This window comes from Sminthopsis crassicaudata, chromosome 4 (genome assembly GCF_048593235.1).
Source record: "Sminthopsis crassicaudata isolate SCR6 chromosome 4, ASM4859323v1, whole genome shotgun sequence".
Taxonomy (NCBI): domain Eukaryota; kingdom Metazoa; phylum Chordata; class Mammalia; order Dasyuromorphia; family Dasyuridae; genus Sminthopsis; species Sminthopsis crassicaudata.
Genome location: NC_133620.1, coordinates 442,175,133 through 442,203,117, shown reverse-complemented (window position 1 = coordinate 442,203,117; position 27,985 = coordinate 442,175,133). Strand labels below are relative to the sequence as shown.

General features: G+C 40.8%; 1 protein-coding gene across 2 annotated transcripts; it reads left to right on the top strand.

Moving 5' to 3' along the window:
- Positions 1 to 101: 101 nt before the first annotated feature.
- On the top strand, positions 102 to 27,451 carry GOLPH3L (golgi phosphoprotein 3 like). Of its 2 annotated transcripts, XM_074263423.1 has the most exons (6): positions 146 to 283; positions 3,733 to 3,924; positions 4,043 to 4,109; positions 22,696 to 22,827; positions 23,445 to 23,559; positions 25,268 to 27,451. In XM_074263423.1, exons 3-6 carry the CDS (start codon positions 4,044 to 4,046, stop codon positions 25,693 to 25,695), a joined length of 741 nt encoding a protein of 246 aa, XP_074119524.1. In that variant the 5' UTR covers positions 146 to 283; positions 3,733 to 3,924; position 4,043; the 3' UTR covers positions 25,696 to 27,451. The 2 variants fall into 2 exon arrangements, with proteins under 2 accessions (XP_074119523.1, XP_074119524.1); XM_074263422.1 differs by lacking the exon at positions 4,043 to 4,109 and having other exon boundaries at positions 102 to 283.
- Positions 27,452 to 27,985: the final 534 nt, after the last annotated feature.

The window sequence follows — 27,985 nt, the reverse complement described above, 5'->3', positions numbered from 1 at the left end:
CACACAATAACGGAGAGACCCACCCCTCTCTGCCACCTATTGGCTGGAGCTCCTCCCTGGCGGGCCCTGATTGGCCGAAGGGAGAAGCACCAAGCTAGGTTGCCTAGCGATCGCCGAGGAAGCTGATGTGTTAGTCCCTGTTTGCAGCCGAGGACCAGGAAGTAAAGTTGGAGCTTCCTCGGCGCCGGAGAAGTTTCTCACCCCGAAGGACTGCAGGGTGCACAGGTGTCCTGAGCCTGACGCCGTCCGGGCCCCGCACCCCGAGAAGCCGCCGCGACGCCAGGTAAGTCGGCCCGAGGCCTCTCCGCGCGCCGGCGGCCGGGCCGCCACGGTTCTCTGGGCAGCGGTGCGGGCTGGACTGACCTGTTGGTTGTCCGGGGGCTCGTGGTTGTTTCCGCCGCCAAGCGCGCGCAGCCACGTCCGGGGCCTCGGCACGGCTCGGTCGGGAAGTTCTCCGCCTCGGTGCGTCACGCGGGGCTCAAAGTTTCCTGGCCGTGGGCCGGGCAGGACCCACGCTCGGGCTCGGTGCAGCGCCAGGTGCGGTCATTTACCATCTTGTCCCCTCCTCCGGGCTCTAACTCTTCCCAAGCAGGCTTCCAGGAACGCCCCACGAGTGCACCCACCCGGGACTCATTTTGCATGAGAAACCGCATTTTGAGGAATTCCACTTTACATCTTTTTTCCTTTTAATTGTTGATTTTAAATGTTTCTTGCAGTGAACATTTAGGCCTCCTGAAGCTCAGCGTGGCTTATTTTACATGGAACGTCCTTTTAGACGGGACAGAGTCTGGGATGGAGCGCTGAGCCTGGGAATCAGAGGGCCCCTCCCCCGAATCTAACTTTGACACGTGGGCACCCGGACAAGCCCTATCCCTTCCTAGTCCCCACCTGGCCCGATTGTGGAGACCCAAATGAGGTCGCCTATGGAAAGCACGAAGCATACGTAAACGCCACCCCTGTTCCTAGTAACTGGGGGACCTTCCTGAGATACTTTCCCCCTGTTGGAGTGCCCCGTTAGCCCATGTGTAAAATGAGGGAGCCGGACTAGGATCCTTCAAAGTTCCTTTTTAGCTCTAAGTCCTGTCTTCGTAGTGAAGTTTCTTTTAGTCTTCCGATAAAGAAATATTTCTGGTTCATGGCTCTCTTGCACCTTTATTCCCACTTCTTAGTCACAGCGAGGTACCCAGATACGGATGGTCTGGTTGTCGCTATCCCCCTTCTCCTTCCACTTTTACTTTTCTAATGTACTCTGATAGTGCGGCCTTCCTTCACATTTGAAGAAAATGCCACAGATGAACATCTGGAGATCATGTACTGGGAAATGGATTTGAAGTGATCTGACCGCAAACATTAAGCAAGCTCCTACTACGCACAAAGCATCGAGGATGCAAGACAAAAAAAAAAGGAAACAATTCCTATCCTAAGATTCTTTTAGTTTGTGGGAGAGCCATAGCCTGTGCACAGATGTGACACAAAATAATTTGAGGCACGAGTAAGCATTAGCAAGTCAGGAAGGAGGTGGCCATGGGAACCAATCTTTGGAAGTGTTCAGGAGGACAGAGCACAGTCCAGAATAAGGGATGGCACGTGCAAATATAGGCAGGTTGGAGGGTGAAACATTAGGGAAAATTAATAGTGCAGTTTGGATTGAAAATTATCAGGTTAGAAAAGTAGAACAGGTGAAAGTCTAGAACAGGGGTTCTCAAACTATGGCCCAGGCCAGAAGCGGCTGCTGAGGACGTTTATGCCCTGCAGGGTTATGGCAAAGGGCTGAGGGGCGGAGACAGCGTGACCTTTTGTTGTTACTCTAGTCCGGCCTCCCACTGTCTGAGGGACAGGGAACTGGACCCTTATTTAAAAAGTGTGAGGACCACTGCTCTAGAGGGTCCTGAGTTAGGTGGGTTGTAAATAGAAGGGGTTGGATGTGAAAGATATGGATCTAGTTGATTGGATATTAGAAGGGAACAAGAGGAGTATCAAGGATGACTCTGAAGCTTCAAAACCAGGTAACTCGGATTCTGGTGTCCTCCACCTTCCCTGCCACTTTATCTTGTGACCAGTCGTATGTATTTCCCAAATGGATAGCTGATTAAGGTTAATTTAACCACTACTTAGCCCATCACATAATACATAGTAGGTGCTTAATAAATGCTTGTTGCCCCACTGACCAACATGAAGTCCTTCCTAGCCATGGGTAAAACAAAGTTGACTGGCTTCCATGAGATAGAACTCTTATCTAACCTTGACCTCACGTCACTACTACTGTGGATGCACTACAGTTCTTTTGATCATCCTTGCTTGTAGCCTTCTCATCTTGAACTCTTCTCTCCTTTATCTTCTGTCTAAAGATACCAAGTCCTAGGGATTCCACCAACACAAAAGGTCTTAAAGCTGCTGCCTCCTGACATTCCCACTGCTATCACCTTAGGAGAGCCCTCCTCATCTCTAGCCCAGACTGTTGTAATAGCCTTTCTGCCTCCCCGCCTCCTCCTTTTCTCCGGTTCATCCTGCATGTCACTACCAGATTAAACTTCCTAATTCACAGCCCTGATCACTGTTACACACATCAGAAACCTTCAGTAGGTTTCCATTTTCTGTCAAATGAAGTTCAAAGCCTGTATGTAGTCTGGCTTTCAGGGAAGACTTTGCAGTCTGGTACTAGCCTATCTTTTCAATTTAATCTTACACTCCAGTCTCATCATGAATTCTAAATATCAACCAAAGTGTGCTGCTTGTTCGACCCTGAAGTACATCACCTTTTTTCCCCACTTTTGCCCATGCTATTTTCCTTCTGCTTAAATGTCCACTTCTTCATCTCTGCTCATTGAAATCCTATCCATCTTTGAAGCTCAATCACTTCCTTTTCCATTATTCTGTCTACTCTAAAGTGAAGTTTTCTTCAAATAAATCTCATACAACCTTTTTCCCCCACATGCTGTTATATTCTATTTTATGTTGTGGCTATTAGAGTCCATGTCTTATTTACCCTACTAGAATGTCGTCTTCTTGAAGACATGTTTGTCGTTTATTTTCAGATCTTTCACAGAATGTGGTACCCAGATGCCTAAAAAAATGCATATTAGATAATGAATGGACAGTGTTAATAAATCATGCTGCCTATCTTTTTTAATTGTAGATACAATGTGGAGGATATTTTACATTAGGTCATAGAAAGTTCATTTGAGCACTAGACAGGAAGAATGTTCTATTAGTCATAAAGATTATCTAATTGAGCGCTTGGTTTCATGGTTTGATCTTTCCTGATATATGAAGAAACTGGGTCATTTTCCCCCCCTCAATTTTTTTTTTACAAATGCATATTTACTTTATTATTTAATTAATTTTAATTTTTCCTCTCATTCACATGTAAAAACCGTTTTTGACCTTCATTTTTTATAATTTTGAATTCCAAATTCTCCCTCTATTGCCATTGAGGAGGCAAGCACAGTTTGATAAAGATTATACATAGGCAAATCAGGCCATTGCCTTTTTAAAGCAAATAGGATTTTCTAATTTCATTGTTATAAGTTTCCCTTTCACTCTATTATCAACTTAAATTTCTAAGTATTTCTTGTTTTGTAACATATATATTGTAAGATATATATTGAGAAGGGAGATAGTTGACCATATACATGTGTGTACATGCATATATGCACTTGTAGGTATCCATCCATCCATCCATATACACACATACATATATGTATATGTTCTTATCCAACCTCCTCGGGACAGGTGAGAATGTCATCTTTGACTCACCGAGGCCGGCGGCGAGCTGAGGTTGGCAAGAATTCTGAAAAGAAGTTGGAAGGTGAGGAAGACTCCAACCAAGAAAGAGGCCTGGATAATGATGATTCCGGGGATTCTAAGGATATTCGCCTTAACCTCATGGAAGAGGTGTTGCTCCTGGGCCTGAAGGATAAGGAGGTAATGGAGTTCAAGTATCGATCTCCGTGTGCATGATGTTTTAGTCGTATTAATGTTGAGAAGTGTTAAGAAAAATAAAACTCCTGGGAATTTTTTTTTTTTTTTTTCTTCTCCAAAGCATGAATTTTGTAGTCCACAATTTGGAGCTCCATTACCCTCTGGGGATGATGACTGAGGCCTATAAGGTAAGACCCAGAGGTATAACTAACTGAGAGGCTCCTCCAAAGTCTTGGATTTTGTGGGAGAGGCAGGTTTACTGTACTTGCAGTTTCCCTGGACTAAATTTTTTTTTTTTTTTAATTAATTTTATAATTATAACTTTTTTTTTTTTTGACAGTAATTTTTTTTTACAACATTATCCCTTGTACTCCCTTCTGTTACGAATTTTTCCCCTCCTTCCCTCCACCCCATCCCTTTGATGGCAGGCATTCCCATACATATTAAATATCTTATAGTATATACTAGGTACAATATATATGTGCAGAACCGAATTTTGTTGTTGTTGTTGTTGCAAAAGAAGAATTGTATTCGGAAGGTAAAAATAATCTGGGAAGAAAAACAAAAAAATGCTCACATTTTACACTCATTTCCCAGTGTCTTGGACTAAATTGTTGATGAAATCAGGATTAATTAGCTACCTGCTTTAAAAAGGGCCCACTATAGACTTCCTCTTCACTTCTGAAGGAAACTTCTTACATTGAAACATCACCTGCTTTACACATGAAAGAATAGTGAGAAGAATCCTATGTTTGGAATGTTATGGATTCTGTTCTTGGCTTAAGCTTAAATATCCTCATTTGATGAGGATTTGGGTTTAGTTTCACTTTTAAAATAATTTAAACTTTCCTCTTCCTGCTGTATTTCCCCTTACCATGACAGAGCATTTATTATGTAATTGCTTTATGATATAAATGCAAATAATTGCTTTGAGATGTTAAGCCTTGGCTAAGAGATGCTTCCTCCAAGTAGGATATATTACCCTATATTTAGTCATTTAACTTTTCTGTGCCTGTATTTTTTTACCCTTCATAGAAAGTATACATATAGAAAGCATTTGCAGATCTTCTGCGTAAATACGATAAGTCCTCATTATTAATAGATAGAGATGTGGAAAATTTCTTAGACTGAAATATTGTCTCAATGTTGATTTGATTTGAAAATAATGAATTTACCTTGGGGTTTTTTTTGTTTTGTTTTATTTTTTAATCTCACTGCTATTTGACTTGACCTGAAAGGCAACGTGACCAACAATGGAATGTTTCAGGGTACTTGAGGAAAATGTCCCAAGTGTTATCATATCTCCCTTGCCTTGGATTCTTTGGTATAATTGAAAAGAGTTACATCTTTGTTACATCTTTGGCTTGCAATTACGACCTCTTTATTTTTCATTTTTCAGGTGAAGCTGTAGGCTTCTTACAAAGATAGTGGTTAATTTAATATTAAACAAATGCCTGGTACATGGATAAGAGACATACATAGAAAGTCTTATGGAGATCTCTGTGGCTGGTAGGAATTTATAGGCTTTTCCTTAAGATAAAATTATAGGTTTGTTAATTGTAATGACAAAGGAGTTATATATTTAAAGGATTCTAGTACCTCTTTCTTTTCCTCCCTTCCCCTCCTTGTCAGTTGAGAAAGTTGAATTGGGGCTCTGTATGACAAAAGAAATATTGAATATGAATCAACTGAGAAAACAAAACTCCATTGTATTACTAGAGTTAACTAGAAAAGTTGGATTGGCTCTTGTATTATATAAGAAAAATTTAAAGAACCAATTAAGTAAGCACAGCTACTGATTGGGAAGGATATTCAGAGCAACAGCCAGAACATTTCTCACAAAGTATGTAACACTGAATACTGAAGGGATTGATTGGTTCACTGTGCATGGCTGCTCAGCCCTGGTGCAGGGAAGGGAGGGGAGCTTGCTGCTAACCAACGGATGCTCAGATTTATGTTGCTGTTCTTGAGACCCCCATTCTCTGTTCTTGTTTTTGTGAGTCTTTTTATGTGGGTGCTAATAGGAATCTTACAGCATGGGACAATTCTTGTGATACAGGAAAGGGCCTAGGAATGGGAGGATTAGTTAGAAGAACTCATAAAAAATTATTTATCTAGTAACACTTTAAAAACTGTTAACCAGGGGCAGCTAGGATAAAGCACCAGCCCTGAAGTCAGCAGGACCTGAGTTCAAATGTGGCCACAGACACTTAACACCCCCTAGCTGTGTGACCCTGGGCATGTCACTTAACCCCAACTGCCTCAGGGAAAAAAGGAAGAAAAAAAAAAAAACATGTCAACCCGCATGCATGATGTTTTAAACACAGTAATCATAGAAATAAATCTCTAAGAGGATGGGAATCCAGCCTTGCATTTAATTGAGTAGAGAAGTCATTGTGGAGGGGCAGGTTAAAAAGAATTCAAACTCCTGGAGGATAGAATCTTAGAGGTCAGATCTCAGAGGAATCTTTGGATTCAGAATCAGTGGACCTGGACTCCAGTCTTGGTTTGGGCAAGTCCCTTAGCTTTTTGGGGCCTCGGTTTCCTCATTTGTAGATTGAGAGGTTGGACTTAGTCTGTGATCATCAGTTAGTGTTTTGTGTTCACACATTATGATAGTGTCATCTATCTTCTCTCCTTTCCTCCCTTTGTAGAAATCTCTACACAACAGCCTGTCTCTGATTAATAATCTTCTAATCTCTAACCAACGCTGCTGTGTACTGTGCCAGGAGTGTAGCAGACACTAGTTAGTTAAATGGCCATTGAATTGAATTAACAGCCTTTTGGATCGCTCTGTTTAGCTTTCAAAGGAAAGATCATAAATAGGGTTTTTATCTTATTTAACTCAAGGGAATATAAGGAAAGTTTTGGGAAGAAGTAGTCTAATGTACCTAAACTTAGCAATTCTGAACTGCCACTTACCTTTCCTATCTCTGCAGATGTATAAATTAGATAGCATCTACACTTCCTCTACTGGTCTTCCACATTACTGACTTAATGAATATTCTGAGCTGAAGACAATTATGTGGCCTTGGATTTTATCCTATAAGTAGGAGATGAAGGGAGCTGTGAGTGGAGGGGCTATTGAAGCTTTTTAAGCAAGAGAACATCATGATTAAATTAAAAGTTCGTTTAAGTACTTTAGCCAATTCAACCATTTGCTTCTGTTAGGATTTGTTACTCCCTGTGTTTATTCTCTTTAGCCAAAGAACTGGGTGTGTAGTGTTTGGTGTCAATCATATAGGGATAGGTTTTGCTAGACCTCTGATTCTTTGGTACAAAAAACTTCTTTAGCTGGTGTAGGCCAACACTTTGTTGGAATTTATAAGCTTGGAGAGCTTCCTGGATCATTGAAGGGTTAAGAGTTGCCTAAGGTTGTATTCCCAATTGTGTCAGAATCAGGCCTTGAATCCAAGGCCTTTCCTGATTGCTCACCTATTATGTCATGTTGGCTTCTCAGAGACTTTAACAAATATGAAACTGTTTCTTTCTTTGAAAAACTTTATAACTTGAAAAGACTTACCTTTAAGATAATTTTGCTAATGATTTCCTAGCCTCTGCTTTGAAACAATATTATTTAATGGCACTAAAAATTAAATTTAGATCTATATTTTAAAAGCTTAAAGACAAATTTTTCAGATTATTGATTTCAAAGAAGACCTCACTTCATGAGGTTAACTCATTCAGCTGTAATGGATTGATTGTATTCCAAATTCTACAGAAAGTTAGCTAGCTATCTTTTCTTAGAAATTTGTAGTTTAGAAGATACACTACAAATTTATTTGAAAATATAAATTCCTTCTTTGATACATTGGGAAATTCAAATATGGAAAAACACTTTTGGAAAATTTGGTATTAACATAGATAAAGAACACTTGGCATCAAATGAGTACACTGAACCTAAGCTCCAACCTGGCCAATGGAAAATAGATTCATTTCCTGTTGAAAACAGGATCCTGTTGAATTGTCAATATTGCCTTTGTTAAGAATTTATAATATACTGAGCTTTCATTGACTCACTGATGTTTAGTTGTGAAAGACTGGGATTTTGTAACTTGATACTTTATTAGAATCTATATTTTCTAGATATAAATTTATCCATAATAAGAATTAAGTAAACAGTTGTGTTTTAATGATTTGGGAGAAGAGTTCTTTTAATTTCTTACAATTACAGTACCTGGACTGGTATTCATTTGTAATTTCACTAATCCTAATTTATTGAATACCTACTATTTGTAAGTCACTGTTTAATTTCCTTTCTTATTCATTGGAAATATAGTATATTAATATTACTCTCATGTTCACTGAAATGCAAATGGAATAGCCGCAGGTTTTCAAAGAAAAAGTTCTGAAGGAAGGAGGCATTTTTAAAATTTTCAAATTAAAATTTTTAAACCAAATCCTAATTAGCATTATATAGGAATGTTTTTTAATGCATTATCATTTTGACCAATCTTGCCCATAGAAAAAAGTTTAAAAGTTTTTGAAGAGCTTAAGAATACTTAATATGGAATATAGTGCAAGCTATCAGATAGGGTCAGCCTGTCAGTCATATTGAACTGGTTTGAGTTTAGTTTTTTTATTTTAATATTTGTGACTATAGAATCCTCAATGGGTGGAGGAAGGTATATATTTGGAAATAAATATGATGTAAAAACTCAATAAAATTTGTATTAAAAGTGGAAAATAATGCAGTGTTTCCACTATCAAAGAATATAAAAAAGAAATTATAAAACAAATTAGACAGGGTAAGAATTTTATTTAAAATTGTGAACATGGTGCCCCCGACCTTGACATTGTACTTGATCAAGCTATTGCTACCTCTTGCTAAGAGCATTATTGTTAGTTTCTTAGAAAGTCCGAGGTAACTAAGGGTTTTTTGGTGTGTATTTAATCATTTTAGAAGAATCTTTCAGCCATTCTATGACAATCATGTAAACAACTTGTTGGAAAGAATGAATGAAATAAAACCTCTCTCCAAAGATTAAGCTCTTTTCTGTGTTTGAATTTCCTGACATTATAAGATAGTTGAACTTGATATTTTCAGGAACATTTTACTACTAAATTAAAATTTGTGATTTTTTTTTTCTTAACAGGTAGTACTTCCCACAGAGATTAAAATGGTTATTGCTATTATTATTAGGGAAAATGTATTATAGAAGACTTATCAAGCTGTTCTGCATAGTCTGCAGAATTCTATTTGGTTATCAAGCTTCATAAAATGATATTGATTGATCATTGTTATTAGATTCATATCATAGAAGAAAAGAATCACTGGCCTCATAGCTTGAAAGGCTAAAGTCTTATTTTGTATGTGGAATAACTATAGTTCAGATAAACTAACTCATCTCTGTTCCTTCTTCAAAGTATCAACTGTCTTCTAGATCTAACTTTGACAGTGAGGAAAAAAGTCTCATCTTCTCTTTTTTTTTTGACTGGGGTTGAGAGCTTAGAGTTGACTTTTCAAACATTTTCCACTTGTGACCCCAATTTTCCACTTTTGACCCAATACATTTTTGTATAACACTGGGGATATATATGTGTGTGTGTGTGTGTGTGTGTGTGTGTGTGTATATATATATATATATATATATATATATATATATATATATATATATATATATATATATATATATATATATTCCAACATTTATTGATAATAAAACATGATTTCCCTCACATTCATGGGGTTTTATGGGGTTGTGACACAGTTTTAAAATCTTTGGCTTAGAGCACTGGGCCTGAATCAGGAAGACCTGAGTTCAAATGTGGCTTCAGACACTTACCAGTTATGTGAACTCTGAGCAAGGCATTTTACCTTAAAGTGGGAATAATAACAGCACCTACCCCACAGCTTTATCTCATTTACAAGTAAGATAACATGTGAAAACCAGTGCCTGGCACAGAGCAGGCACTGCTTAATAAATGCTTGTTTTCCTTCCCTTTCGCACCCTGATGATGATAGGACCATTCAGCCCAGGAACTTGATATGATGCCATTTTATTCCTGCACCTTACTGTTGAAAATGTCATGCTTTTAAAAGATGACATCGCTTGTCGCCTGTCTTTGTCCTCCTTACTAAGCCAAGGGTTGCTGTTCAGGCTTGTTAATTCTCTTGACTAGCATTCCCAAGAATTTTATGCCCTCAGGTAGCTTCATAGGTAATCTAGTGGTTTCTCCTATGTTCTGTTAAGCAGTAAGGGTAAAACTTTCAGTGAATAGCTGTTTCATGAGCCATTTGTCCTGGGCTCAACTCACAGCTTCCCAACTTGTGGATTCTTTATCCCTGTATGCTCTGGAATCATGATAAGGAATCCAATATTCTGTTTACATACTAAGCACTGTCATTTTTACTTTTTTTTTTTTTTTTTTTTCTGAGGTTGGGGTTAAGCCCAGGGTCACACAGCTAGGAAGTGTTAAGTGTCTGAGACCAGATTTGAACTCGGGTCCTCCTGAATTCAGGGCTGGTGCTCTATCCACTGCGCCACCTAGCTGCCCCTGCACTGTCATTTTTAATCATTATTTAGCTCTAATCAAATATGCACCATAGTTCAATATAGTAAATAAGAGAACATCAGTTGGATACAGAATAAAAGATATCGGAAATGTTTGCTATTTTTCAGACATAAAATCTCTCCCTTTCCCTTGACCTGGGCCTGTGATTTCATTAGTAGGGAATGCCTGTGGGGAAAGGCTCTCTGTAAGTGCTGCTCAGTCACTGCTTTTCTAGTACTAGTCTCAAAAAGGTCCCGGGAGCATTGACTTTCCCAGAATCACACACTCAGGATGTGTCCCAGAAGGTCTTCCTGTCCATTCCAGGATCTGCTACATCTATCGTGCTGCTTTTCTTATATTAAATTTTCTTAATCACTGTATACTCATAGTTCAATTACGTGTGGGGTTTTGAGAAATTACTTGACGTTAAAAAGGCTGCCTTACTCAAAGCAATTTGAGAACCACTCCTCTAATGTTTAATATCTTGACATGCTCACCTGTGGTGTAAGACCTCAAGATGAAGCTAAAGTTGAAATTTGGAAACTGATAAAGTCACTGCCTAAAGTAACATCCAGAAGATAGTCCCAGTATCATGAGAAAAACTTTGGAAATACTCCTTTTGACATCGAACATAAAATGACCCAGAAATAAATAAGTGTTTTTAAGAATGACTTTAAGTTTTAAGTGATTTAAAATTGTGTCATGTGAGGAACAGCTAAAGGAATTAGCTTGTGTCATATGAAGGAAAAACTGCTTTCAGGCAATCAACAAACATTTAGCATCCGGTACAATGGATAGAGTGCTGACCTGGAGTCAGCAAGACTTTCTGAGCTCAAATCTGGCACTTACTATGGTGTGATCCTGAATAAGTCACTTCACCCTGTTTGCCTCAAGTTTGGTTATCTGTCAAATAAGCTGGAGAAGGATAATGGCCCGCCATTAAAGTATCTTTGCTGAGAAAACTCAAAATGGGATTACTAAGAATTTAAAATGATTGAACAACAAACATAAATGAGGAAGGCACTTTGCTAAGGCATGGGAATACAAAAGAAAAGTGAAAGATTTGCTCCTCTCAGGAAGCTTACATTTTATCAGGAAAAAAAATATCTAAGTTTATTACATGTAGTGGGGAGAGGGGGGAATGCCAGTGGCACTTGATTTGAGCTCTGCAGAAAGGCAGTGAAGAGAGAAGGAGACACGTCCCACATCTGGGGAGTAGCTTCTGCAGAGACATAAAGATGGTGACATGAGTTTGACTGGATCATAGAGTGTGGGTGCAGACAATAATGGACAGTAAGCCTGGAAAGATAGCTTGGAACGAAACTGAGAAGTCTGGTCTTGGTCCTAGATATCTGGAGCGAATGGAGTTTATTGAGGAGGGAATGACATGGTGAGAACTGTACATTCAGAGTATTGCTTTTTCCAAATAGTAGTTCTGTAATCTGAGGAAAGAATTTTCTTAATTCTTGGTGGATCCAGAAGACAGAACCAAGGCCGCTGCTTGTGAGTTGGAGGTCCTCTCCAGACTTAAAAAAAAATTCCAGTAACCAGTAGAGCATCCACAAATGAGAGGGAGTATCTGGTGATGTGTTCTGTCACCCCTGCCCCACCAATCACAAGAAGCAGTGAGGTGGTGACTAGGCAGATAGGTTAGAGAGCATTCTTGGTGGGGGAAGTCATACCTCTTGATCTCTAAAAACCATTCCTGTCCTAAGATCCCCTTAGGGGCCTAGGTGCTGTGGTCTGCCCAAAGTTAAAAAGAAGGGTCCATAAGGAAATGTCTGATTCTTCTAATCACACTTCAGAGATAAGAGTAGATAAGTTCCACCTGGGAGACAAAAAAGTGCACTTCACCCTATTTTACTAGCAAAGCATTCATTTAAAAGGGGAGTAGAGGAAGAAAATCTCAACAAATATGTTTTTCTTTTTGAAATCTCATTTCTTAAACTGATTTTTTTCCCAATTGCCTTTAAAAACAATGTTTAACCTTCATTTTTAAAATTTTTGAGTCCCCCCAAAATTGTAGGCAATTTAATACAGGCTCTAGATATACTTCAAAACATTGTTAAATCACTTTTCTACCAATTGCATTTACGGGCAAACTAAGACATTCTGAGCACAAATGGATCCACCAGGGACCTATAACTTTTAAGTGACAAGAAGGTACTTAGATACAATTATCCAAGGATACAAAATCAAGGGAGAAATAAGAAAGTTCAGGAAGCCCTATGTTCCCAGTCTCATGTCTTTCACCTGCTGGCTTAGTAACTCTGGACAAGTCCCTTAACCTTAAATTGTGGGTCATGACCCCACATAGGGTCTGAGTGTGGAGTCTTATTAACTGACTGTGGAGGCTTATTATCAGTAAATGTTTGCTTTGTATACCTATTTTATGTGTCTGTATGCCCAGGGTCACATAAAAATTTCTTGGGCAAAAAGGGATTTGAAGTAGAAAAAGTTTAAGAAGCTCTGATCTTGATTGTTCTGTCCCATGTGAAGTCAAAAACTCTTTGAGATTGTTGCTTATATGTTTACGCCATTTCTTCTCATTAAATGAAGCTCCTTAAGGGAAATGGCTTTTCATAATTATTACACTCACAGAGGCAGCCAGTGGTGCAGTAGATAGAATGTTGGACCTAAAGTCAAGAACCCGAGTTCAAATTCAGCTTTGTAACCCTGGGCACCTATTATCTTCCATTTGCCTCAGTTTCCTCATCTGTAAAATGAGGATACTAGAAGTACGGACATGGGTTGTTGTGAGGATCAGAGAAGATATTTGTGAAAAGTGCTTAGCACAGTGCATGCCACACAGTAGGTGCTATGTAAAATGCTTGCTCCTTTCCCTCCTCCCAGTGGCATTCCATCGCTTGTCTCCCTCTGTCTGTCCTCATCTGGCTCCTCCCCAACATGAACTTTTTATTTCAGTTTTGTTATTCAGAGAGGTTTCCTCTCTGGCTTCTTTTTGTTCACGCTTCCCTTCCCTCTGCCTGAATTTTCTTTCCTCCATCTTTTCTCCACTTCTCATTTGTCTTTTATCCATCAGATAAAATCCTATACTTCTTTTGAGGTCCAGATCAAGTCTCATCAACTCATCCTTGAAACTTTCAGCTTCTCCACTATATGATGATTTTTCTATTCCCTAAATTTTCATGGTCCAATTCTACATTCAATTTTGAGCTTATTTAGACACTATTGTTGTTCTCTGAAGGGCAGGTAAATGGTGCAGAGAATAGAGCACTGGGCCTGGAGTCAGGAGGACCCGAGTTCAGATCCATCCTCAGATACTAGTGGTGTGACCTGGGGCAAATCACTTAACCCTGTTTGCCTCAGTTTGCTCATCTGCAAAGTGAACTGGAGAAAAAAACCCCAAAATGGGGCCACAAAGACCAAAATGACTCGACAACAACAAAATTGTTCTATAGTTGTGTCTTAATTGTTAAGTTGTAAATTCCTTGAGGGAAAGTACCATGGCCCCTGCTTGGTTTTTATGGCACACAGTCATCACTTTGATTTGATAGCATACAGGCTCAAAATTTTAAAAGCAGCAGTATCTTATGTTTGCTTCAATTGAAAATAATTATATAGCTTATCTGTACAACAAGCAACTGATTTCACAGTGACAGAATTACTGTGATAACAAAGTTCTGGATATTTCCTTCACTAGAGAAGAATAGCGATTAGTATTTCAATTTTAAGACATGGCTTTAAAATTTGAGTGGTTTCTACCTTATCAAAAGGAAGGAACTATCATTAAGGTGAACCAAAAAAGGATTTTTGTAGAAGGTTGGGAATTCTGTTTGAAGAAAGTCAGGAAGTAGAGATGAAACAAAGAACATTCCCTGCATTTCAGATGGCTATGAAAACATGTGTTGAAAATGTTTGTGGGTACTAAGGATGAAACCAAGGAAAGACTGAAAATTAGAAGGAAAATAGAAGAGGCAGATTTTGGGAAAGACAGAAGAAAATGGGACTTGCAGAGGCATTGACACAAGAAGAACCGTCTCATTGGACAGCATGGGCATTGGGGTAGGGCCGGGGTGAGGAAATACCAGAGTAACCCAGTATTGGAGCTTGGCAGGATGTGAGGGGCATCAAGTCTGTGAGTTTTAAGAGTAGCACATAGGATGGAGTGGAATGGATGAAGATTATAGAGTGGGAAGAGAAGTGAATGAAGTCAGAGCAAGAATGATGGCTTGTGAAAGTACTGAGGAGTAGAGAGGTTAGGAGGATGAAGAATTGGTTTAAGTCCTTTGAAGCCAAGGCTAGGCCCAATGAATTGCCCATAGGGAAGAGAGCTGCTAAACATGCTTTAAGGTCTGTCATGTAGAAAAGGATTATTCAGCTTGTCCCTGGAGGGTCGAATGAGTAGAAATGAATGGAAATTGAGGATGCCTGAAAAAATGTGTCTTGGACCTGAGGACCTCTGAGGTCCCTTCCAACTCCAAATCTATAATCACATAATAATTGGAACTTTCTGAAAGTAGAAATAGCTCCATCAGGAGAGAGTGGTTTGCCCTTTTCAGAAATCTTCAAGTGAAGGCAGGATGGCTTTTGCCTCCTGTGTTATAGAGGACATGCCTTTTCAATAATGCTAGATAGTCACAGGTCTCTTCCAACTCCAAAATTCTGTAAGTCAACTGAGATTTTTATATGTGTGTGTGTGTTATTAAATAAGATAATTTGTATGTAATATCTAATATACTATCTAATATCTAATGTATCTAACATAATAATACATTATATATTACATGAATATATTATATTTTATATGTGATTATGTGTAACAGTAGAATGTATAATATATAATACAAAATATATATGTAAATATAATAAAACCTATAAATATTGTGTATAATCATAAAATGTAATGTGTATTTATGTAATATATAATGTATAACACATTAGATTTTATATAAAAATGTGTTTATCTTATTTAATAATATATTATTATACATATATATAAAATCTCAGTTGACTCATAGAATTTCAGAGTTGGTGACCTCAGGAAGCCTTCCACTTTGCTAATTATTGGTGCCCTTCTTTTGGAAGTCAGCTCCTAGGAACTGTGGACAGACTGGAGAGTGAAGCAAAAGACTTGTTTTCCATTTCACAGGATAATAGGGCAATAAAGGGGGGGAAAACAGTCCTTCTTTGAATGATCATGGATCTAATTGGACAAGTTTTTTGGTGTTCCAGTGCTTGATATAATCAGGACATATCAATTGTAAATAGAAGCAATTGAAAAACCAAACTCACTGATAAATCTTTCTTTGTATATTAGGTTCTGTGCAAGTTCTTTGCACTGATAGATAACCTTTCTGTAAGTAAATAAGTCTCTTTTTTTCATGGTTTGCTTCTTGATGCTCAGGTGGTTGATGGAAAAAGTTCTTCTTAGTCTTGTACAATTTTAATGTAGGGAGACTGCTTGTTTGAAAAGAGTTCTCAATTTGCACTTTTCAGTGTGATATCAAATGCATTTTTTTAAACCAACCAATAGCAGATAGTTTGGAATATTCTGGTCAGTTTTCAGACTGTATCGATTTCTGCTATAGAAAATAATCATCAAAAACCTATTTGTTCCTTTCTAATGTCATTAAGGGTACTGTTGATGTATGCATCTGGGCTATTTTCATAAAGGTTTCACAGATAAAATAGCTTAAGAATTGGTCATTGTTCAGGATAGCTATGTGTGGGACAGGTCTGGTGTAAGACCCCTTTTCCAATCCAATTAACTAATGAGAGACATCATTATGTACAAAGAGAAAACATTTATTTAATCCCAGATACACCCAGGAGCCATCCTAACTCTCTCCATGTGCATCTGGAATCTGACCAGGCTTCCCCTTGTCTAGGGTTTAAAGCAAGACTCAAACCTTCTCATTGGATAGACTAACAGAATGTAACCATCCTTGACCAATGATCACTAATGCTGGCTGCCTCCCAGAGGTCATGACACTTTCTGCAACTTCCTGTATCTCTGGTTCAAAGTCCATTCCTTCAAAGAGTAAATGACCTCCCCTAAGGTCCAAAGTTCTGGGAACCGGGATCATGTGACAATTCTCTGAGAAATACTTCAGCCAATCAGTCCCATTTAGCTAGGTGGCAGAGACTCCTGCCCTGGAGTCAGGAGGACAGAGTCAGCTTCGGACACTTGATGCTTACATCTGTGTGACCTTGGACAGGCCACTTAATTCCACTTAAGGAATTGATCATTTTTCATACTTTCTTGGTCACCTTTCTCTTGGATTCAGCTACCACTGTAGTGCAGGCCCTCATCACTTCATGCTTGGATTATTGTGGTAGCTGCTGGGGAGGGTCTCTCCATTCTCCATTCTGCCCCTAAAGTGATTTTCCTAAAGCGCAAAAAAGATCACATATGGCATTCCTTGCTCCTCCTGTCCCCTTACAGCAAGCTCTAGTGATTTCCTGTTGCCTCCAGGATCAAGGACAAAGGCTCTGTTGGGCATTCAGAATCCTTTATAACCTTGTCCTCTTTCCAGGCCTTTGCACATGACTCCAGTACACCTTCCGATCCCGTGACACTGCTGCCAGCTCCTACTGTTCTGTGAGCAAGACTGCCTCTCAGCTTCAGGCATTTCCTCTGCCCAATGTCCCTCCTCCACTGGCTGCTGACCTCCCTGTCTTGCTTTAGGGCTTAACTTCAATCCCATTTTTTACGTAAAGCCTTCTTCAACCCCTCTTCATTCTCATACCTTCTTTCTCTCAATTATTTCCTGTTTATCCAGTATATAATTTGCTTTGCATATCCATTGCCAGCTCACTAGTTGTGGGGGTAAGGAAGAGGAGACTTTGGAACTCTGGTCTTTTACTTGTGGGACTGGCCTTGGGAGGTTCCTCCTTGCCTCCAGGCACAGGGTGAGTCCTGGTTCAGTTAGCTCATTCTCCAAGACCTGCTCCTCCATTCTGCTTCTCCAATACAGAGATAGTCCTTGGTCAATATATACAAATGTTCCACTTCTGTGTTGATCAACTATGAAATTTTCTTATCTGATCCGTTCCCCTTACATCCCTCCTGCAGCCATTTTCTTTGTCTTCTCTTCTGACCCTCCTACTGCTCAGTCCATTCCCAAGCTGTAATCCTTGCCTTGACTCTCTTTCCCATGTTGACAGTTTTAAGTATGTGTAAAATTTTATTGATTGTAAGTACCTGCTGTGTGCCAACAGCTAGTACTGTTAAGGTGCTAGAGATACAAAAGCCTGGCCAAGAAGATGCTTTTCACTCTTGGCCCTTATGGACTGTTCCTCGGTACTAAGATTTCCTCAAATAATAAATACTGTGGGGTCGATCCTGAACATGGATTGATATGCCACACAGACCAGTGGTGTGATGGTGCTTTCCAATCATCCTGTTATAAACTTGAATAGCTTCTAATACTGGTATTTTCTTAATGATCTTGATGCGGTTAGTGGCAGTGCAGAGAGTTGTGAGAATTGGGGTGGGAATCCCCGTGGTGCGCAGGTCCAGGGTGAAAGAATTCATGAACTTGAAAAGTCTGAATGGCAAAAAGGAAATTTATTGGCACTGAGAAGGCAGCTTTGCTAGGAAGACAGACTTCTGAGTGGCAAAAGGTCCTGGCAGAGAAATAACGAAAGGTTATCACTGAGAAGAGGGTCTCTTCACAGCAGGCAGGAGTCCTGGCAGGCAGCTTTGCCAAGAAGAGAGCTTCATTGGCAAGGCATACCTACTTCGGATACTTGCAAAGATTTGGAGTTCAGAATGGTCATTTTATTGGCAGTCTGGAGTAGGGCTTCCATTGAATGAGATTCCTTCATAATGTTGTCACTGCCCCCAGTCCTAGATTTCCAGCTGAATATCTAATTTTAATGAAACCACTTATTGCCCGGAAGAGTGGGTCTCTGTCAGAGGAGAGTTTCAGAGCTCATCCCCATGGCTTCCCCACAAAAGTCACAGGGGACAGTTTCAGGGTTCATCCCGTCAACCTCATCAGGCCAATATTCTTTATCCTGTTATGCCAGTTCTCAGTTTTTATAATTATCCTGACTCAGTTTCCCTGTTTCACAAAGCTCAGTCCTGCAAAACCTCCTCTCCCTCTTTATCAGAATACTTGATAAGGATAAAAGATCTTATGTTTTAGAATATAAGAATGCCTCTCCCTATTCCAACCTACTAGTAGGTCAGATATCTTATTAAGATGCCTCTCCCACTGTCCAGGGTGCCTCTCCCATTATGTCATCTCTTCTCTGTGGTTCACTCCACCCTGTCAGAGTGTGCCTGATCTCTGTACCTAGACTCCGCCCCTATCTCAATCTACCCCCTGCTTCCAAGCCACTTGTATATATGTCTTTGAGAACTCTCATAGTTTGCTGGATTCTTAGAGACGATAGTCTCATTCGGCGCTGGGACCAAACCATGGATCCATTTGCTCTCAGTATATCTCTCCATTTAATAATTAAATACTATCTAATCTCTATTTGGCTCAGTTTCTCCAGCATTACAATCCTAAAATGGACCCTTGAGAATTAACTTCATGAGCTTTGTCTGTGTGGATTAGATAAGTTGGGAAGGCATCAGACAAAGGGATAGACAAAGGCAGGTACCAGGGCAGCACCGCAGTACTCTTTTTCATCTGCCCCTTCAACAGACTGAATTAAGAAAAAATGCCATATTTTTCAGAAAGCACTATTCGACATAATTTTATGAATTAAAATTACATTATTTGTTTGGTATTCTTTCATATTTCTCGGGAACTGATTCCTTCTTCTTTGGAAATTAAACCAGTCTTCAAGTCAGAAGTTAGAAGATATTTTTAGTGTATGCTTTGAAGATTTTTTTTTTTGTCCTATCTTTAATTCTATTTGCTCTGGAAGCAGGAAGCTTTTAAATTCTTGGCCTTCATAGAATTGTTTTAAGGTGTGTCTTTAAGGAAGCTTCTAATGGGGAAGGGCACTATGTATACATTGTTGGGTGGAAATTCTGGCAAGATTATTCAGGTAGAAGGTTATTGAAATTTCTTGACCTAACTAGTGACCCTTTTCATACTTTCCACTCTATTTAGTTTTGCAGACAAAAGAGCCCCTGAAGTTTTTTGGCCAGGTGAGTTTCATGATCAAAACACCATTTTTTGGTAAATATGCCTATCGCTATAAAAAATTGTAATTTACAAGCAGGAGAGATTGTGGCTTCCAGAGCCCTGCTAACCAGAATCTTTAATCTTAATTTAGTCTTTAATCATATCCTCCAGAGTTGGTATGAACCATAGCTTCAGTTGCTTTTTGGAACTGTGCAAACTAGCCATCCTGATCCATCTGTTCCAGGCTTATAAAATGGACTGAGTACTTTTAAAACTTGCCTCTCTTTTTCCTCTGAGCTGTCTATCTCAGATCTTTTCTAACCTTAATTCTTCTGCCCAAATTCCTAACTCTTACCCCATCCCTTGTTACTGACAGGTCAGCAGAAACCTTAAGGAACTCCACCTCATCCCTCCCTAAAGCTTCCTGAGTTTTGGTCTACACACTTCTCTGCCACTAGACCACTCCATTACATTCCTTTTTCTGTCTCACTCTTGTGTGATGTTTTGCTGGCACAAGCACTGGAGAAGGGTTTGCTTCTCTTGCACCAGATGGTACTGCTCAGACTTAGAAAGTGGTGGCCCTTCCTCACGAGGGTCCTTCTGCAGGGATAGAATAGATTGGATGGATTTGTTATGTTTAGAAGGGAATATCAGGAAGAATTCTTCAGAGAGCCAATCTATCCTGGCCTGCCAGGTATTATTTACCGAGATTGTGTCATTATTCTCTTTATTCTGAGATACCACCAGGGAAGGGAATTACAGCTTCAGTCACATCTTGAGCCATTCTATTCTTCCTTGTCCGTCTTTATCCTCTTCTGCTCCTGCATAGTCGTAAAGGAAGGCATTTTTCTGGGTTTTAATAGGTTTTGTGAGGCTGAAGTGGGTAAGAACGCTTTTTGAAGAAATCTATTTGTTCACCTCCAGGCTTTTGTTGCTCCTTTATTAACATGGTTGAAGTCTTTAATCTCCCTGTAATGAAAATCAAAGCCGAGTTGTGAGTTAGAAGAAAGCCCTGGCAAAATAGAAATACTTTCCTACTTATACACCTAGTTGAAATGTGTGAGGCCACCAAGGCCTTGATTTGCATCTACAATGTATTGCCTCTCCACATGGCATTGTTGGTCAGGAATATGTTGTACTTTAATGTGACAACCAGCAGATAAAGGGAAGAAGCACCAGTGTTTTTATGAAAAGAATAGATGTCCTTGTTTTTCCACAGGCTCTACACAGCAGGTGCAGGTCACTGGTAGAGAATTGGGTAGAGTAGACCTCAGGAAGTTCCAGGGAGGGAGTTTCTAAAGATTTCTGCCAACCTGTCAGCATTAAATGGGCCTTGGGATGAAAGAGGGAGGATCTTGGTAGAAGAGGTAAGGTTAGAAAAGATCTGAGGTGGACAGCTCAGAGGAAAAGCACTTTGTCTTCTTCCTTTAAGGATGTATCAGGATAACTAATTTACCTTGTCAGGGGAAGCAGCTGAAGCTGTGGGTCATACCCATAGCAGTGGGTATGATTTAGCAGGACTCCAGAAGCTAGAATATGTTCTACTTGTAAATTCCTCTGCTCCTGTTTGGATCGTGAAATTTATTTGTTCAGAAAACTACAGGAACTCTTTCAATCCTTAGTCTGGTATTCATGACCCTCTACAATCTGGCCCTGACCCGTCCACCACCTCTGATACATCCTAAAAATACCTCGTTTTCAAAATGCACTTTGTATGTTTCTCCCCTTTCATTCATACTGTTCCCTCAGTTTGGGATGCCTGCCCTAGTTCTGTCTCCCTAGCATAAATGTAGCTCAGTCTGCTTCTCTGTTACCTGGAGGACTCCCAGTATAAAGGTCAGTCCCTCTGAACTTTTAAGGCACATTGTTGGTACCACTTATGTATCAATCAATGGCCTTGTGGTCTCTCCTCTTCTCCTTTATCTCTTATCTCAACTAGATTAAACTAGTTCTGTCAGCACCAAAGCTAAGGCACCTCTAGCATAGCCTACTTAATGTCTGAGAGCTAGATGGTTTGTGGTTTGCTCTTCCTAACTAATCTGTATTCTTCCCTAAACTCTGGAATATCTCAGGAACAGTTTGTAGAAAGCTCAAAGGTGTTTTTCTACAACTTAAATTTAAGGTGTTTTTGGTTAGCATAGAATCACAAGACTATACTTTGGAAGTACTTCAGAAACCATCTGGTCTGGCTCATACTTCAACAAAAATGTGCACGTACACATGCATGTGCCTGATAGACGGCCATCTGGTCATCTAGACTTTGCTTGAAGACCTCATGTGACAGGAGACACCCTTCTCTCTTCCTCCCTCCCCCCCATCTCCCACACTAGACCGTTCCTTGTTGTTTAGTCATATTGGACTCGTTGTGATCCCATGGATCATTCTACCCATGGGGTTTTCTTGGCCAAAATACTGGAGAGGTTTGTCATGTGCCATTTCCTTCTCCAGTGGATTAAGGTGAACAAAAACTAAGTGATTTTTCTGATCATACAACTAGAAATTGTCTGTAGGCAGATTTGAACTCGGGCCATCCCGAATCTGGATCTAGCATTGTATTCACTAAGGTATCCAGATGCCCCATTTCTACTTTGGAATTATTTGAATGGTAAAGAGATTTTTCCCTATATCAGAACTAAATCTACCTCTCAGCAGTTAACCAAACTTTGGAGAGAACATAAGTTCTTTTTTAGAGAGACTGACTTTTAGAGAGACTGCCAGTGGCCAGGGACTAGGGAGAAAATGGTCTTTTCTGGAAGAGCCACAAAACCTCAGGAGGAAGCAGGCTTTCTTGTGCCGAACTTTCACAGGTCATCTATCCAACCCCCTAATTTACAGGTGAGGATCCTGAGCCCAGAGGAGCTGGCTCTGTGTCCCCTAAGCATAGTAAATGACAGAAGCCAGGTTTGAATCCATTGTCTCTGAATCATGTGCTGGTGCTGGAGGAAAGAGACAAGGGAAAGGAGACACTGTTCCTTTGTTCTGGAAAGAGCCAAAGCTTCTGGGGGAGAACTAGCTCCTGCCAAGGAAAGTTTACAGTCTGTCAGGGGAGCAAGAACACACAGACGCGCCAGAGAGCCTCATGCAGACAGGGGTATAGATACGTGCTTATATATACATGGGATATATAGGTACATGCTGAGAAAATGAACCTGAGCAGTGAACTGCATATCCTCAGAGGTTCGGCTGGGTCTGAGCCCTCCTCCAACCTCTTCCCTCCTTTCCGTAGGGTTACACGTCCTTCTGGAACGACTGCATTTCTTCCGGGCTTCGAGGAGGCATCCTGATAGAATTGGCCATGCGTGGCCGGATCCATCTGGAGCCCCCCACCATCCGGAAGAAGAGACTGCTGGACAGAAAGGTAATGCATCCCTCCCTTCACACACAGACACGGATGCATTTCCCACCTCTGCCCTGGGAAGGAGACCCCAGGAAGGGGAAGTAAGCAGGTGAAAGAAATGGGTCCCTGGTTGTGCCTTCTCAGCTGCTAAACAGTTTCCTTTTTCTCGACTGAACTCGGTGGACATGGGAGTCATGCCCAGTGCTCTCCTGTCTCCTCACAGACTCACCTCGTCCCCTCTGGGAACTAAGGGCTCATTGGTCATTAATGATTAGCAAGCACATCCAGATACCTCTTCTTAACTCTAAACCACATTTCTCACTGTCTTCCCAGACCAGCATCCCTTTTTTATTTCTGTGGATCTCTGTCTTATTCACGCAGTCTCTTCGTATCTACCCTCCCTTCCTGCAAACGCTCTTCTTACATTGTTATATTGATTTAATTTGGGGGGGGGGGTTATGTCCTAAGTCTTCATTCATTTGTAAACTCCCAAGAGAACACATATCTTTATATAGCATCAATGTAACATTGTATAATATATATAATTATATATAATATATAATAGTCTCTTAATAGCCATTTGTGAAAACTTTTGGATGAATAAATACATGTCCCTTTTTTCTTTCCTTTCTTAAAAGGTGTTGCTAAAGTCAGATAGTCCTACTGGTGATGTCTTACTGGATGAAACACTCAAGCACATTAAGGCCACAGAACCGGCAGAAACGGTTCAAACATGGATAGAGCTGCTCACAGGTAAAAGAATTCAAAGGATGTCTTGTTACTGCTCTCTTGTGGCTTCGATGTAGTATTGTCTCCTTGCCAAGAAAAAAGAAGCAAAAATTCAGATTATTTTGAGAGAATAAGAACTTGGTTTTGAATGCATAAAATTAATATCAATAATAAGTCACTACATTATGTAGCATCTACTAGGTGCCAGGCACTCTGCCAAGGGCTTTATGAATATTATCTCATTTGATCCTTGCAACAATCCTGGAAGTAAATGCTGGTATTCTCATTTTACAGATGAGGAAACTGAGGTTAAGTGAGTTGCCGGAGCAGCCCTCCACCCACTGTGCCACCTTAGCTGCCAGAGATGCCAGCACTGGCCACCTGATTGTAGCTCTCTCTTCCTTCCCCCCTTATTTCTGGTGCCTTCTTGCAGCTTCTGAAGTCTTTAAGAAAACTTGGTTGATGATTACATGGGAGGCGAGGATATGACAGGAGTCACACTAGTCTTTCGGAACACCAGCCTTTGTCCTCAGCTTCTAGAAGATACAGCCTGAGTATTTTATATCTGTTCCCAAGGCAGGGAGGATAGAAAAGTCAGTAAAAACTGGGGCCTGTTGAGAGAGTCAAGAAAGAGCCATCAGATGGCTCCCAGGGGCTCCCCTGAGTGGGGCTGTGAGGTAGGTGCAAAGGCAGAAGGAAAACTGGGCCCGGGCCCAGCAGGGCCCGTCACCCAGCTGGCCGCATCAAGGGCTACCCACTGCCTGTGGGTCATGTTGTTGTTACTGTAAATTCAAAGACCTCAGGCCCGGGATGAGTCTCATTTTCTTATCGCAGAAATCCCCATTTGGAAGATTTGGCAAATAACCACATTATCCTATAGAAAGTAATTAATCTGGGGTTTTTTGTGTGCTTATTCTTGGTAAAGTTAAGAATTTATTTCCTTTCATGCTCAATAGGGGGTTTGTATAGCCAAGGAGTACAGAACTTGAAAAAGACTGGGAATCTCCACAGGGCTGCCTGCTGGGGACCATTGAGCCCTATCGTACGTGTGTTCCTTCATCTGTGTCCTATTCCTCCGTCGGTGGCCCTCCCTAGCTGGGAGATGTTTCTTCCTTGCCCCTTTCAGTCCTTCTCTCTGGTCCAAATCACTGGCCATGTCACTTCTTCCCCACCACCGAGGAAGGCACTGGGCAGGCTCAGGCTGGGTGCATCTCCACACTTTCCCTATGAGATGGACACACTCAGCCCTTTTTTTTATTGGTCTGCCAACTCCTGTCCATCCTTCTCCTTTTGCCTGGTACACAAAGAGCCCTCCCATGCAGATTGTCTTACAGTGTGGGCAAGTTTCAAGAGGGACTTACAAGGAGGGATGGATTCTCTGTCACTGCAAAGCCTTTGTTCTTATCATATTGGCTAGGATTCAGTCTTTTCTCTCATCCAGGAACATGGAGAATTGATATCTGGAGAGAATCCAAAAACTTTCAGCCTCCTCTCCCTCTGCCATCCCAACCAGTACCTTTCTCTCCTTTTCACAAGATCTTGTGGCCACTGCAATGCTTATTCAGTGATGAACCCTAGAAGAAGGGTCACCCCCTGAATGTCTGGCGAAGCCGTGGACTGCAGGGCAAAGCGCTGCAAAATTTACCTGAGACACCTAGAATTTAATACATGCTACTACAAAATTAACGTTTGTTTGTCTTTGTGCACTGTGTCCATTCACCCATCATCACAGGTGAAACATGGAATCCCTTCAAGCTGCAGTACCAGCTGAGGAATGTGCGAGAACGGATTGCCAAAAATCTGGTGGAAAAGGGCATTCTGACCACCGAGAAGCAGAACTTCCTACTGTTTGATATGACCACGCATCCAGTGACCAACACCACAGAGAAACAGCGGCTGGTCAGAAAGCTTCAGGAGAGCGTTCTGGAGCGATGGGTGAACGACCCCCAGCGCATGGACCGCAGAACCCTGGCCCTCCTGGTGCTGGCTCACTCCTCAGATGTGCTGGAGAGTGTCTTCTCCAGCCTGGCAGATGACAGATATGACATAGCCATGAATCGAGCCAAGGACCTGGTAGAGCTGGACCCGGAGGTGGAAGGAACAAAGCACAGTGCCACAGAGATGATCTGGGCTGTGTTGGCAGCCTTCAATAAATCCTAAAGCCTGCAGGGGGCTCCTCCTTTCCCCCTGCTGCTGCTGCTGACCACCAGAAGCCACATCGCTCCATTCATGGGATGAGGTGTTTGTTTGGGAGTTGGTTGATATTCACCTTTTTTTCCTTCTCTTGGACCAAATTCTTGGTGAGTAAGGGAGCAACCTCAGGGCATCGCCACAGGCCTTGACATGACAAATTAAGACTTGCCACTTTCCCCAACAGTTCTTACCCGCTGGAGGAGAACGTGGGGCTCAGCACTCCACTCCTTTTTTGGCTCACCTCGTGGCTTGGGCAGATATGACCAGTCAGGCGGGATCTGGATGTTTCAACCACAGAGTGTCAGGCAGAAGTAGTAGAGCAAGCTCTTCATTTTTCTAAAAAATGTGTCCCATCTTAAATATATAGCTTACTCAAGTCCTTTGTGTCTTGGACTCTCTCAGCGTACTGTAGTTTATTAAAGTAGCATCCTACTTGGGTGAAGGGCAGAAATCAAAATCAGTTTTTGAAGCACTTGAGATATGGTATTTGTATATCCCTATCATGCCGACGTTTCCCCCCATCTTTGCATTTCTGGCTTAAAGCATGTCTAAAACCTACCAGCCTGGTCATTAGAGATGAGATATAAATTTTCAGACTCCCTCCTACTCCATTTCAACCTTCCCACAGCCAGAAAACCAATTTCAAAATTTATCTCTTAGTTAACTACCTCCTCTATGTATTGCAACATTGGAAGCTGTGATAGGGAAGGAACGAAATTCCTGTCCCTTACTACAAGGTGATTATTTTGGTTCGCTCCTTCCTCCTGTGCCCTCCAGTCCTTTTCATGTATTTATTTTGGCTTTAGCCAATGAAAGTAGAACTGAAATTGCTCTTGGAATGCAGCCTCCTGAGTTCAAAGTGATCTAGGTCTTTATTCCATCAAGCTTCCTGACCAGAGGTTGTGATTCCCTGTTTATTGTTAGGGTTATGAAGTATCTTTGCTATGGCCAAACCCCACCAGAACACACATCTTTGAACCTCCTTCCCAACTTAATTTGTAACAGAAAGGTCTCCTGTCTCCTGCTCTCAACTCTGTAGAACAGACAGGAAGAACTATTGAGGGCTCCTCTTGGGGCTTATGTATCTTAGGGAAGAAGGAAACTTGGTATTGGAAGGACAGGTTCCAGGAATGAGTTTAGCTAATATTAGAAATTTACCCACCCCTGTACCTCCCTCTTCTCCCTCCCCCCAAATTAGCACTGCCTTTTGACTTTGACTAAAACATAGTCTGTCAATGGCCAGGCCTCCTGGTAGTTCTGGAATGGACTTCTCCGGTGAGTTATCATGCATGTTCAAAAGTAATTGAATGTATCAGCATAACCCCCCTCCTTCTCCATAACCTGGCCATAGTAACCACAAATATTATCAAATTAACATGTCTTAGTTTTTCCTTTAATGACCTTTTGATGACTAGAAGCAAATTGTCAGTAATAATTATGAAACTCGGCTGAAGTCCAGCTTGGTTTTGCTTTTCTTGCAATTTGAACTGTTCGTATGCATGAAAACCAGATTGCCCTATGGAAAGCATCAGTTTAAATGGTGCTAGAGGCCATCTTGAGTTTGGTTATTTCCTTGGTTGGTCATTAATTTTTGTATTTCTCTCTCAAAAAGACAGGGAGAGGCCAAGTAGAAATAAATCTGCATTGTGTATACTGCCATTCAGCTTCCTTTTATCTGCATATGGCCAGCGCCTTTGTTTCAATAAAGTTTGTATTCTTGGCATTCGGTGTCTCTCTGAGTATAATTTTATAGCAACTAAAGCTCTGTCTGGAGGTGGGTCCTTTGTGAACAAGTCCAGAAATGACTTGCCCTTCCTCCTCGCTCCAGTTTATTAAGGTGTGTTGTTTCATTAAGCAATCTAGCAGTTTAGGGCTCCAGGATCTCATCAGTATGGCTACTCCCTTAAGCAACCTTTCTGACTGACGTCTTAGTTGCTATGACTGAAATCAGTCAGTCCTACCACAGATAGCCTGGGTCTTGGAAGACAAGTATCCAAAGCTTTTCCACTTTGGCAGCACCCATTAATCATTCAGATCTATGTTCTATTGGCCAAAGCCTTCAAGACCCCAAGGCTAGCACCTTAGTACTTTTTAGTAAATGCTGCTTTGTTATAGTAAATGCTGCTTCGTTATAGTAAATGCTGCTTTGTTATAAGTGGGAAATCTGAGGTACACAAAATTTTACAATTGTAATATGTGTATATGCTTAGTGCTTCTATATAGACATGTTTTGGCTAAAATCCAAACTCCAGAAAAT